Source organism: Littorina saxatilis, linkage group LG2, assembly GCF_037325665.1.
Source record: "Littorina saxatilis isolate snail1 linkage group LG2, US_GU_Lsax_2.0, whole genome shotgun sequence".
In the NCBI taxonomy this organism is placed as follows: domain Eukaryota; kingdom Metazoa; phylum Mollusca; class Gastropoda; order Littorinimorpha; family Littorinidae; genus Littorina; species Littorina saxatilis.
The window spans coordinates 39,843,610-39,856,078 of NC_090246.1; the positions used below are offsets into that span (position 1 = coordinate 39,843,610).

The window sequence follows — 12,469 nt, forward strand, 5'->3', positions numbered from 1 at the left end:
TTTAAGTCCTGTTTATCCTCCCACTTCTTACGGAAGAGTTCCTGCTCACATAACAGTTTATCTGTTTGGCTTGCTGCTGCAAAAATATCTGCAAACAGTTCTGCTTTTTCAGGAAGGCTTTCATATTTTTTTCCTTCGTGCATAAGAGGACGTTCAGCCTGCTTGTGTCTGCATTTGAATTTCCTTATTTTGGTCCAAATTTGTCCAGCATCTCTGTAATCGCTCACTTTGCTGGACATGTTTTCAAAATATTCTTTTTTTGCTTTGTCTATAATTTTGTCACATTGTTCTTCAGTTGATTTCATATTGTTGTGGTTTTGTGCAGACCTGAAGCGATCATACTTCTCTTTTGCAGTTCTTTTTAACCTGATGGCTGTTCTGCATTCTTCTGTCCACCATGGGCTCTGATCAGTTCTACTGGGTCCGATAAAAGGTTTTGTTTTGGGGATTGACAATTCCATTGCATTCAGCAGGTTTGATCTTAGCTGTTTATATTTGTTGTCGATACTTTCTTGGGACTCTGGATTGCCATCCAAGAGGGTATGTGCATCGGCAGACTTAGTGACAGCGTCCTTGAAAACTGCCCAGTCCGCCTTTTTATAATTGTATTTTAAGGCTTTTGGGCCTGGCTCTGTGTGTGGTGATTTCCCAATAATGGATATCATGATTGGTAAGTGGTCGCTTTTTAATTTATCTGACACAACGCACCAGTCCGTTGTTAATCCGAGAGTGGGACTAACCAAGGTTATGTCAATGGCGGAGGGGTGTTGGTTTGAGATATCGGGTATTCTGGTTGCTGATCCGTCATTTAGTAAGTACACATTTGATTGCGTTATATAGGTGGCAAGGCTCTTTCCCACGGCACATGTCTGATCGGGGAAGTTGGCATCCCACAGGGGGTTTCGGCCATTAACATCTCCTCCGATCACCCAGGTGCGTCTTCCGTCGAGCTCTGGGAGCCAGCTGAAAATCGGGCCTTTGGTAATGTTTCTGTTATATATGTTTAATAAGAAGATGGATGGGCCATCATTCAGCAGAAGTTCAACTAGGTTTGAATGTATTTTTGTGTCGGCCGGAACAGGGGTTGGGTGAACATTGTACTTCAGATTGTCTCTGACATAGGTTACTGTGTACTTGATAGTTTGTGCTCCGCTCGTATCATCAACCTGATAATCTGTGACGGGTGGGTAAAAGAAACCAGATATGAAGGGGAGTTTTCCCGCATGACAGAGTGGAGACTGTATCAATAATACATTGAACATGTTGTTTTGGTTAAGATAATTAATAAGGTACGGTAGAGCAGTGTTAAGGGAACGACAGTTCCACTGCAGTATATTTATTCTTGAATCCATTTCAATCACAGAAGACCTAAAGTCTGTTGTGACCGTTTGATCTGCCCCTCAACTCTCTATGTCATTGTGTTGTCAAGGGGTTGAGACTCTGTTACAGATCTGCCTCCCTGAATGCCGAGAAGAGCGCATTGAGTGGAGAGTATCTTATTTAAGGCTGGTGGGGTTGGATTTTCCTTTGGCTTAAATATTTCAGTATATAGCCCTGTCAGAAGTGTCAGAACATTTTCGGGGCTTTCGTTCGTTTTTGCTTCAATAAGTGCAGCTAGGATGCCAGTGACGAATTTGAACACCTCACCGCAGTTCTCGGCGCTCATCATCTTCATCTTTGCATAGCTTTCTTTTAAGCAAAGATGAAGATGATGAGCGCCGAGAACTGCGGTGAGGTGTTCAAATTCGTCACAGACAGACAAAAGCCGCTAGACCCCATCACAAACAGAACTCTAGAATCCACAGGTTTTGCCCACACACACACACAAACACACACACACACACAGAGAAGCCGTATATATATGTATATCTATATCTATAAATATATAGAGATAGGTGACAGTGTATTTTTCGCGTGGCTATACATTGATTCGACCTTTTCACTTTGACAGTAAGAACAACTTACGGGTGCAAGGGAAGCGTTCTGGACAGCGCAGTGACATTCTAAAAATAGTAACGTAGAAACGGGAATATGGATTGAAGCCACACAAAGGAAGGGAGATAAACGCAAAACACTGGAGAAGATAAGGAAGAGTTACTGGGAATGGTGAAATGAACAGAAAAACCAAAATCGGTTCAGCGCTGCGCGCTGAAAGCACGTGTTGAAATATCTCATCGATGATATTGTGTCCGGGGTGTAGCTGAATACGGTGTCCAAATTTGAAAAAGATCCACTGAGAACTTTGGCTTTGATGTGTCGGTATGGGGGCCCGGGTAGCTCAGGTGGAACCAAAATCGGTTCAGCGCTGCGCGCTGAGAGCACGTGTTGAAATATCTCATCGATGAGGTTGTGTCCGGGGTCTCTCTGAATAAGCCCACCAAATTTGAAGCAGATCCATCGAGAACTTTGGCCGTGCATGGCGAATACACACATACACACACACACACAGACAGACAGACAGACAGACACAAGTCGTATATATATATATATACTCACTCACACACACACACACACACACACACACACACACACACACACACACACACACACACACGTACGCAAGCACGTACTTTTCGATCTTTTGGTTTCACGGGTCTAAATACTGTTAAAAAAAAGGAGAATACTATACAGGCCTTGCTATGTGATACCAGATTTAGACGATTTTTGTTTTGATTTTGTACGCGAGCTTTTCAATATTTGAAAATGGAACGGGTGTACAACCGCCCTGAATGAAGACGCGTCTTATGGAACCTCGATCTCGTTCAAAGCCTCGTGAAATCTTTGATGTCAAAACAACAACAACAACAACAACAACAACAACAACAACAACAACAACAACAACAACAACAACAACAACAAATAAACAAAACAAAAAACCACCACCAACAACAACAGCAACAAACGTAACGATAGAAATGATAGTGTCACGTATAAGTTCTTAAGATTCGTCCATGTTTGTCCTTGGTTTGTCAGTTCTGTTTTCTGACACTTTTATTCAGACGTTTTTATGTTTTGTGTTTTTTTTCCATCGGTAGATCAATCGCTTTCTGTTTTGAAGAGCAGTATTTATTTAGTAACTGAAGTAATAGTTCGTAAATGCACGCGTTTGCACGTGTAAACTGTGCGTTGAAAATGAGTTTTATTGATGAAAACAAAGTGATTTAGCTTGCAGTGAGGCCTTGCAAAGCCTGTCTGTGAGTAGTTATTATGAAGACATAATTAGCATCCACACCTTTAATTATTACACTCGCAAAATCATAGCGGTTTGTTTGCCTTGAATCGATTCTGAGAGAAACACACAGCAATTGATGCACAGTTTTTGTTCAGATTAAACAAAGGAAAACATCCAAGTGCCAAATGGTCTTAACAGATCGAGCTGTCACATAGTTGTAATTATACAATCAAGGAGATAATTAGACTCAACAAAGAAACAAATTAAGCAATAGCAGCCCCTGGACTCAAATATTCTTTTTGAAACCCAGCCTCTGTGATTATTAGAGTCCTTGATTGGTCCATTGCAATCCCCCGAATACAAATGCTGGTTTCTAATTGGCAAATGTTTTTGGTTTTATGTTTTATTACCATGATCATTCTCCTTTCATTAATCTATGTTATTTTTACTTATTAATTTTGTTGGCCAGAATGAAGTCCACGCCTGCAAAAAACAATTCCACGCTTTCTTGGCAATCAGAATTTGTGTATATAAATCAGCCATCTCTGCTCTGTTGGGACACAACTGACTGTTGCTGCTATCTGACTCCAGTCCTAGCCAAGTGAAAGCCAAGATCACAAGATGAGAGCCATGTTGCTGCTTCCCGGTCTAATGATTCTCGTCGCCTTGGTTACCGAAGGGTGGGCAGGGTTACCACCACCACCACCAGACGATTCCGCCACGGACGCAGACATTCTGGCAGAACTGGTGAAAGTTAAGAAGATTCAGCGCAACATGAAAAGGCTGTAAGTATTTTTCCGTGCAAATGTGTGTATACATATATGTTATTGTCAGTGATTTGGTTGTTTGCTACTCTTACACAGTGACGAATATCCTTGCGATTATGAAAATATTGCATTCGGCAAAAAAAAGAGACGAATGGACAGGAAGAATATTGAAAATGTGAAGTCTAACGAATCCTTTCGAATGTCTAACGAATAGTTGCGAGTGATTGCGAATGTCTACCGATCATTGCGAATGCAAACGAATCCACATACGAATTTCTTGCGAATTTCTTAAGAATGTTCGGCGAGGGATATATTTCCCAGAGTCAACTTTGTGCTGACGCTCTTCGGTGTCCGAACAAACCCCATGTGCACGTATGCGCACGATAAATAACCCAAGTTCAGTGCGAAAGTCTCAGGGCTTGGAAACATAAATATACAAGGCAAGGCAATATTTTATTTTTATAAAACACAACTAAGGTTACCTGAATTTGAAAAGCAAGTTACAATAAAAAAAAAAATTATGAAAAAAATGATATAATTAAGCTCATCACTTCGCAATTAATAATCAGAAATAGGTCAAACTGGATTATTAACAAATTATTTATAATCACAAATGTGTTGATATGACGGGGTTTTTTTGTTTTTTTTGTTTTGAATACACACATGCGAGAAAAAATTTTAAAAAATAAATGGGTAGCGCCGTACTGTGTTGCAGCTTGCGTTCCCCAGTGAGAAAGCAGCCCGAAATTCCATGAGGGTAGCCTCTCAGGACTTTATAAAAAATCTTATGAAATCTTATCTTATCTTGTTGTGTAACCCCTCAAAATAGACGCAAAAATCCCCCTTTTTGACGCTTACCACGGTGGGCATGTGCATCAGATTCTGTCAAGTTTGGCGTAACAGACGAAGTTCGCCAGATAGCCATACCTCCTCTACACTCTAAACTGAAGTGTTTCACTTTTTAACACACTTGTGGTAACCACTTTTGAACACACTTTTACATGTCAACATGTGTTCACATATGAACACTAAAACGTTTTCAACCTGCTGTAACCTGTTTTGAACACCTAAAAGTGTTTAGACCATCGCTGAAGAACTCCTTCAGGACATTTTTAGAACACGTTCACTATCCTGCATTGTCATACAATTAAGAAGGACTTAAAATCACAATTTCCAGCAAAGAAGTCTTATATATTGACAAAAATGCTCAACAATATCTTTTTTGCTACCCTGGATACTGTTCACAGTGCGTGTGTGTGTGTGTGTTTTAGTGTATGTGTGTTTTTTAAGCATATTTTATCAACAAAGCTTGATGTCAAATTGGAATTTTCCTGTGTTTAGAATTTGCTGAATAGTGCTTATTCTCAATTCACGCTGATACTTGAATTGGTACCTTTCTTTTTTGCCGGTCAGTTTTATTGGTTCCCTCATTTAAATAATTTGTCATGTGACCTATGTAAAAAAAAAACTGCAATCCGAAAAGTGTTCTAAATAGCCACGTCAACGCACGGGTTAACCCGTGATTTGTAAAAATGTAAAACGTTTTACAAATCACGTAAATGCGCCCGATATTTTCTTGTCATCTCCAAAGTCATGGGATCTATTAGATTTTTTTCCATTTTTTTTCCTTACTTTATTGTCCCATCGCTGGGAAATTCGGGTCGCTTCCTCCCAGTGGAAAGCTAGCAACAACAGAGTCCCGTTACCCCAAAGTCAAGGGGTCTATTAATTTTTTTTAAATATTGTTTTTCATTACTTTATTTTTTCCATCGCTGGGAAATTCGGGTCGCTTCCTCCCAGTGGAAAGCTAGCAGCAACAGAGTCGCGCTACCCCAAAGTCAAGGGATCTATTAGATTTTTCTTCTCTTTCTTTGTTATGCTAAAAAAAAAATTATTTGACCTATCCGGCCCAAACCCATAGAGGCTCTAAACAACAAATATTAATATTAATAAAAGGCATGTATTACTTTGTGGAATGCGATATTTTAACATTTTTACATTTTTACAAATCGCGGTTTTAGGTTGGGACGTATAATTTGTAAAAAGTGTTTACATTTGTACAAATCACGGGTTTACAGCACGCAATGACACGGGCATGATTGTTTTCAAGTTTGGCAACAACAAATGTCTCAATACATTTTTGACGAGATTATATGAATGACAGAATTGTTTGTTCAACAAGAAATGTTCATGGTGCAAGATTAGTGTAAGGAATCCCTGAAAGAGCTAGAGGCTCTCCGTGTTAATGCGGATAATGCTGGCTATGCGTGTTTTCTTTTTTTTCTCGAAATTTAAAACAAGATCATACAAAGCATTGGAGATTTTTTTTGGTGTAAATTCTGTTATGAAAAAAAAAGTTTCATTCCAAATGTAGTCCTTCAAATGTAAATATTTTCTCATCTTCGTGGATCCTGTCAAAAGATACATGGGATAAGAGTCATGCAGCTATCGGGAGGACGTCAGCCAGGCGTCAGCCAAAATTAACTTCAGACTGAATGTTTCTCCGCCAATTTCAAGCTGTACAATTATCTCGAGGGAGAAAAGCATGTCAAGATCTTGCAACTGATGCAGATTTGTGATGTAATTCGATCGATTTTACCCCAAATTCGATTTATTCGAAAACGCACCGAGCAGTTACGTCCCTTGTATAAGAAAAGAAATATTTTGCGTTGAAACTAATTTCAAAGTTAAAATACCATTTCTCATCACAAACCAGAATCCAAGGGGGGAATACATGGTCCAAAGTTCGATCAGCAGAATTTTGGAGGGGAGGGGAATAGTCAGTATTAATTTTGTGAGATAAACAAAGCCGGCTGACGTCCTACCTATGGCTGCAAGTGGAAAAGAAAACACAGTAAACTGAAGTTTTTCACTTTTGAACACACTTTTTGTAACCAATTGTGAACACTGTAGAATACTATATTATTATTCTTGCAAAAGTAGATCACATTGTAACCACTATTTCGTGTTTACTATGTGTGCTGCAATTGCTAGTAGAGTTATAGAGTACTAGAATGAATACCCGCTTCGCCGGGTAGCCGGCTTCGCCGGGAAGAAGTACTTAGAGCCGTCCGAACTATGGACCCGCCAAGCTTAGGTCCCTCCCAGATTCGTGGAATGGGAACAGCACGAAACTGATTCAGTGGCCATAATGCCATTCCTGACCATATCGAGTCCCATCCTTGTCGACGAATGTAACCGTGTTAATCACCTTTGGAGGCGAACTCCACTCAAACAGGACTGAGCAAGTTATGGCTTCTCAAAGGAAGGCCAGTACATAAAATTACACAAAAGCCGCCAGACCACATCACAAACAGAACTGAAGAATGCACAGGTGTTGATTACATAGAGACACACACACTTACACACACACACACACAAACACAGAGAAGCCGTATCTATAGAGAGATAGATGACAGTGTATTTTTCGCGTGGCTATAAATTGATTCGACCTTTGCACTTTTACAGTGAGGATAATTTACGGGTCCAATTTACGTTCTGTACACTGCGTTGACCTTCTAAAAATAGGTAACAGTAACAGAACGCCGGGAATATCCGAAGACGCTCAGCGCAGTGGACAGCGCAGTGTAGTAACTTACAACTGAACGGGAAAGCCACACGAAGGAAGGGAGATAAACGCCAAACACTGGAGAAGATAAGGAAGAGTTACTTATAATGGTGAAATGAACCCAAAAACGAAAATGAGTTCAGCGCTGCGCGCTGAGAGCACGTGTTGAAATATCTCATCGATGATATTGTGTCCGGGGTGTAGCTGAATACGGTGTCCAAATTTGAAAAAGATCCACCGAGAACTTTGGCGTTGTGATGTGGTGTAGCGGCTATGGTGTGTCGGTATGGGGGCCCGGGTAAGCTGAGGTGGAACCAAAATAGCTGAGGTGGAACCAAAATCGGTTCCGCGCTGCGCGCTGAGAGCACGTGTTGAAATATCGACCAGGTTGTGTCGTGTCCCGGGTCTACTTGAATATGCCCACCAAATTTGAAGCAGATCCATCGAGAACTTTGGCCGTGCATCGCGCACAGACAGATACACACACACACACACACACACAGACACACAGACACTAGTCGTATATATATATAGATATCGCACAGTGTGCACAGCTGGTTACAAAAAGTATTTATCTTACATACGTGAGAGATACACTCGTAAGATAATAATCGTTCAAATCACACGTGTGTATATCATGTAAATGAGATCATGTCAAGCAAGTCTGGCAGGGACCTGTTTTTCCACTGCTTATGATGCCAAAGTCACCGAAACAAACGTCATTACAGAAAAAAATTGCGCTCGCTAATTACCCTCGATAAATTTGTAGAACTAACACGTCACGCCACACTTTCAGAGTGACGTTTCTTTACTTTGACGTAATAGATTGCACGAGGCTTTAGAAGAGATCGAGGTTCCAAAACAAGCGTCTTCAAGTTAGCTGCCTCGACTGCAGGACATTTTCAGTAAAGTACACGTAAATACAGTATGTAGGATAAACAGAATACTACATGGCTTGCTGTGTCGTACCAGATTTACACTCGTTGCTTTTTCAAATAGTGAACAGCTCGCTTTCGCTCGCAGTTCAATATTTAAAAAAACAACTCGTGTAAATCTGGTACGACACAGCAAGCCATGTAGTATTCTCTATGTTCAAAAGTGGAACACTTCAGTTTACATTGCATCATTCCACTTTGACACATGTTGTAAATCTATTCTCTGACTTTTTTCATTACAGACGGAACAATGTTTTTTACTTCTGAATTTATTGTGCAACTAACGCCTAAGTCTATCTACGAAATTAATTCAGTGTGTGTGTGTGTGTGTGTTGTTCTGGGATATTTATATGTCTGTTTCTGACAACAGGTTCACTGGCCAGATAGAGGACCTCGAGAAGCAAGTGAAATCGCTTGAAGACAACGAGACAGATTCTCTGCAGGCTATGCAATCCCAGTTTCAAACACTCATTTCGCAATTCGAGAGCAAAATCGCCTCTGTAGCTGCCTCCGGATCCGGATCGGGAGGAGGTGGGTTGTGTTTGTTGTTCACTCCGTTAAGCTTTCCTATCGTCCCGTGTAAACCCTCATCATTGTACACTACAACTCCCCCGAAAACTCAGGTTGACTACTTAAAGCTGAACAGTAGCGATAAAAGTAAATACTTGGAAGAAAGAGAGGATAGTAATTAAGCAGCTTCGATCATTATTTTTCTACCCTGAATACTGTTCCCTGTGCGTGTTTTGTGTTTGTGTGTTACTGTATGTGTGTGTTGTGTGTGTGTGTGTGTGTGTGTGTGTGTGTGTGTGTGTGTGTGTGTGTGTGTGTGTGTGTGTGTGTGCGTGCGCGCGCGTGTGTGTGGTTTTGTTGTTGTTTGTTGTGCATATCAGTTGAAGAATAATCTGTTTCCATGCTGCAGGTTCGAGCTACGTTCGCTGGGGAAGAAAAACCTGCCCAGACGGTGCGTCGCAGGTCTATGCTGGTGAGTGATAGTTAGTGCTGAGTGCTGGCGAGTGGTTATCATGTAGCTGAAATAATCGTGTTAGACCATGGAATTTGTGTACGTGTGTGTGATGACAAGTGATGCCACAGAAAATCGGGACACTATAGAATACAATTGTATTATTGCTTTTGTTGTTGTTGTTGTTGTTGTTGTTGTTGTTGTTGTTGTTGTTGTTGTTGTTGTTGTTGTTGTTGTTTGTTGCTATTACTAATAATTCTTCTTCTTCTTCTTCTTCTTCTTCTTCTTCTTCTTCTTCTTCTTCTTCTTCTTCTTCTTCGAGGTAGTAGAAGAAGCAACTGTAGAAGTAACCGCAGTAGTAGTAGTAGTAGTAGTAGTAGTAGTAGTAGTAGTAGTAGTAGTAGTAGTAGTAGTAGTAGTAGTGGTAGTAGTAGTAGTAGTAGGAGGAGGAAGAGGAGGGGGGAGGAGGAGGAGGAGGGGGAGGAGGAAGAGGGGTAGTTGTAAAAGCACCCGACACGTCAGAGAATAGGGCGAATCGGGTAAATAAATAACTGAGCGAGAAATGTTTTTGAAATTTACTTGACAAATGTACAGAAAGGTCCAAGAAAAAGCACGCAATAGTTATACATAAATGAAACATCTTCATACTGTGCATCCGTTAACCAGTGGGGGGAAAACAATTCCTTTTTGTTTCTTTTTCTATTCTTTTTTCTACTTTAAAAAACCCCATTTTTGTTGTTGTTAGGTGGGGGGCGGGGGGGGGGGGGGGGGGGGGCTGCAGTGTGTGAGGCTCATCACGTTGCATTCTCCGTGCAGGCGTTGTTGGTGGCAAGCACTACGCCCATGCAGGCGGCGCTACCAACGCTCTGTGTCTGACTAAAGAGCCCGAGTACGACAACACGACCAAACCGGTATACTATGGTTACCTGTACGGAGCGGAGTACGAATATATCGGCGACAACCATGACCACGACGTGCCTTGCTCGGTCTGCGTGGCCCCCAAAGCCACCACCATCATGGTGCCCGCCAGGATCACTTGCCCGGAGGGGTGGACGGCCCAGTATTCCGGGCACCTGGTATCGGAGTACTACGGGCGCGCAGCGACCGAATACCTGTGCCTGGACGGCAGTCCTGAGGTCGAAGTTGGTGGGGAGCCAAACAAAAACGGGTTTCTGCTCTACCTGGTCCTGACCAAGTGCGGCAGTCTGCCCTGCCCTCCTTACAAGGACAACTTGGTCACCACCTGCGTTGTCTGCTCCAAGTAAATTAACCCTCCACGCCGGGGGGAGCTTTCTTATAGACGAATTCCGGAAATAACTCTGTCCGGTTTTCATGGGTTGTGGAAGAGTTACTTTCCCTTGTTTGTCTCGATAGAAACGCCGGGGCAAGCTACACGTCACTGTATCAATTAATCAATAAATATGAGGCTTATATCGCGCGTATTCCGTGGGTACAGTTCTAAGCGCAGGGATTTTAATTTTTTTAATTTAAAAAAAAAATGTTTATTCAATTTATATCGCGCCGCATATTCAAGGCGCAGGGATTTATTTAAGAATAAGAATAAGAATAAGAATACTTTATTATCTCATATAGAAATTCAGGCGTGGTACATAACAATAGTACAAACAAGACATTGATTTTACATAAAACATATAGCACTATATAACAGGGCAGGTTATTGAAACACCTTCCACATACCTCTCTGGACATTCCTTGCATTGTTCTTACGCATTCAGACATGAACACATCCATGTCTCATTTACACATCGCACATTTATGCCGTATGAGATGGAATTTACACAATAAATCACGCATTCACATCGGCCAGCAGATCGCAGCCATTTCGGCGCATATCCTAGTTTTCACGGTCTATTATTCCAAGTCACACGGGTATTTTGGTGGACATTTTTATCTATGCCTATACAATGTTGCCAGAAAAGACCCTTTTGTCAATCGTGGGATCTTTAACGTGCACACCCCAATGTAGTGTACAACGAAGGAACCTCGGTTTTTCGTCTCATCCGAAAGACTAGCACTTGAACCCACCACCTAGGTTAGGAAAAGGGGGGAGAAAATTGCTAACGCCCTGACCCAGGGTCGAACTCGCAACCTCTCGCTTCCGAGCGCAAGTGCGTTACCACTCGGCCACCCAGTCCACGTCACTGTATGCTTGCCTCAGTATTTCTATGGAAACAAGGGAAAGCTACTCTTCCACAACCAAATAGAAACTTGACAGTTAGAGTTATTTCCGAACATCGTTTATTTCAGATTGCATTTTGGCAAAAGTTCGCTACCTTTCTCGGGTTTTTTTTCTCTATCAAATTGATGCTAAATACTTTTGTTGTCAGAATGCTTCGTCCGTATTATTCTGAGTAAACTTGTCGTTGCATCATGGGAAATGAGGCTGATGATGCTGAGAACAAGTACAGGTTTTAACTTTACTTGGTGCTCACCGAACAGAGGCAGTCTGCCATGTTTTCCCTTTCACGACTTTAAAATCGTCATCTGTTTTGCCTGTTCCAAGTAGACCTCGATCAGAATAAACACTATTGGGTAACTATTTATTGTTGATTTTAACATGGTTCCTACGTAGCTAGCCAATGGATGATTAAATGAAACCTTTTTAAAAGCATGTTGACCGCGCCTGTCATCTTGGTCTGAACTTGTAGAAAATAAGAGTCGGCTCGTCGTCTTCCTTGCTATAATTCTCTCTTAGTGGAGTTTTTATTTCGTCTTTCTGTTCTTCTTCTCAAATACCAATTCGTTGACTTTGCTTAAGTGTATGAGATGTTTTCAATTCTGTATGTGTCAGCGGCAAATAAATACTGTCTTTGCATCATCTACTTGCTCGCCCTGCTCATTCCAAGTTGCCTGCTTGCAAGCATGTTTATGTGCGAGGAGAACAATTTCCTCAAATCACACACACACACACACACACACACACACACACACCCCCCACATATACACACACACACACACGAACGCACGCACGCACACACATACACACACACACACACACACACGCGCGCGAATACACACTCGCACGCATGAACGAACGCACGCACG

General features: G+C 41.6%; 1 protein-coding gene across 1 annotated transcript; it reads left to right on the plus strand.

Annotated features, from left to right (window-relative positions):
- The first annotated feature begins 3,723 nt into the window (after nt 1-3,723).
- Nucleotides 3,724-12,242, plus strand: LOC138958977 (short-chain collagen C4-like). The gene is made up of 4 exons (XM_070330325.1): nt 3,724-3,957; nt 8,813-8,973; nt 9,362-9,424; nt 10,220-12,242. Exons 1-4 carry the CDS (start codon nt 3,794-3,796, stop codon nt 10,666-10,668), a joined length of 837 nt encoding a protein of 278 aa, XP_070186426.1. The 5' UTR covers nt 3,724-3,793; the 3' UTR covers nt 10,669-12,242.
- The last annotated feature ends 227 nt before the right edge of the window (nt 12,243-12,469 follow it).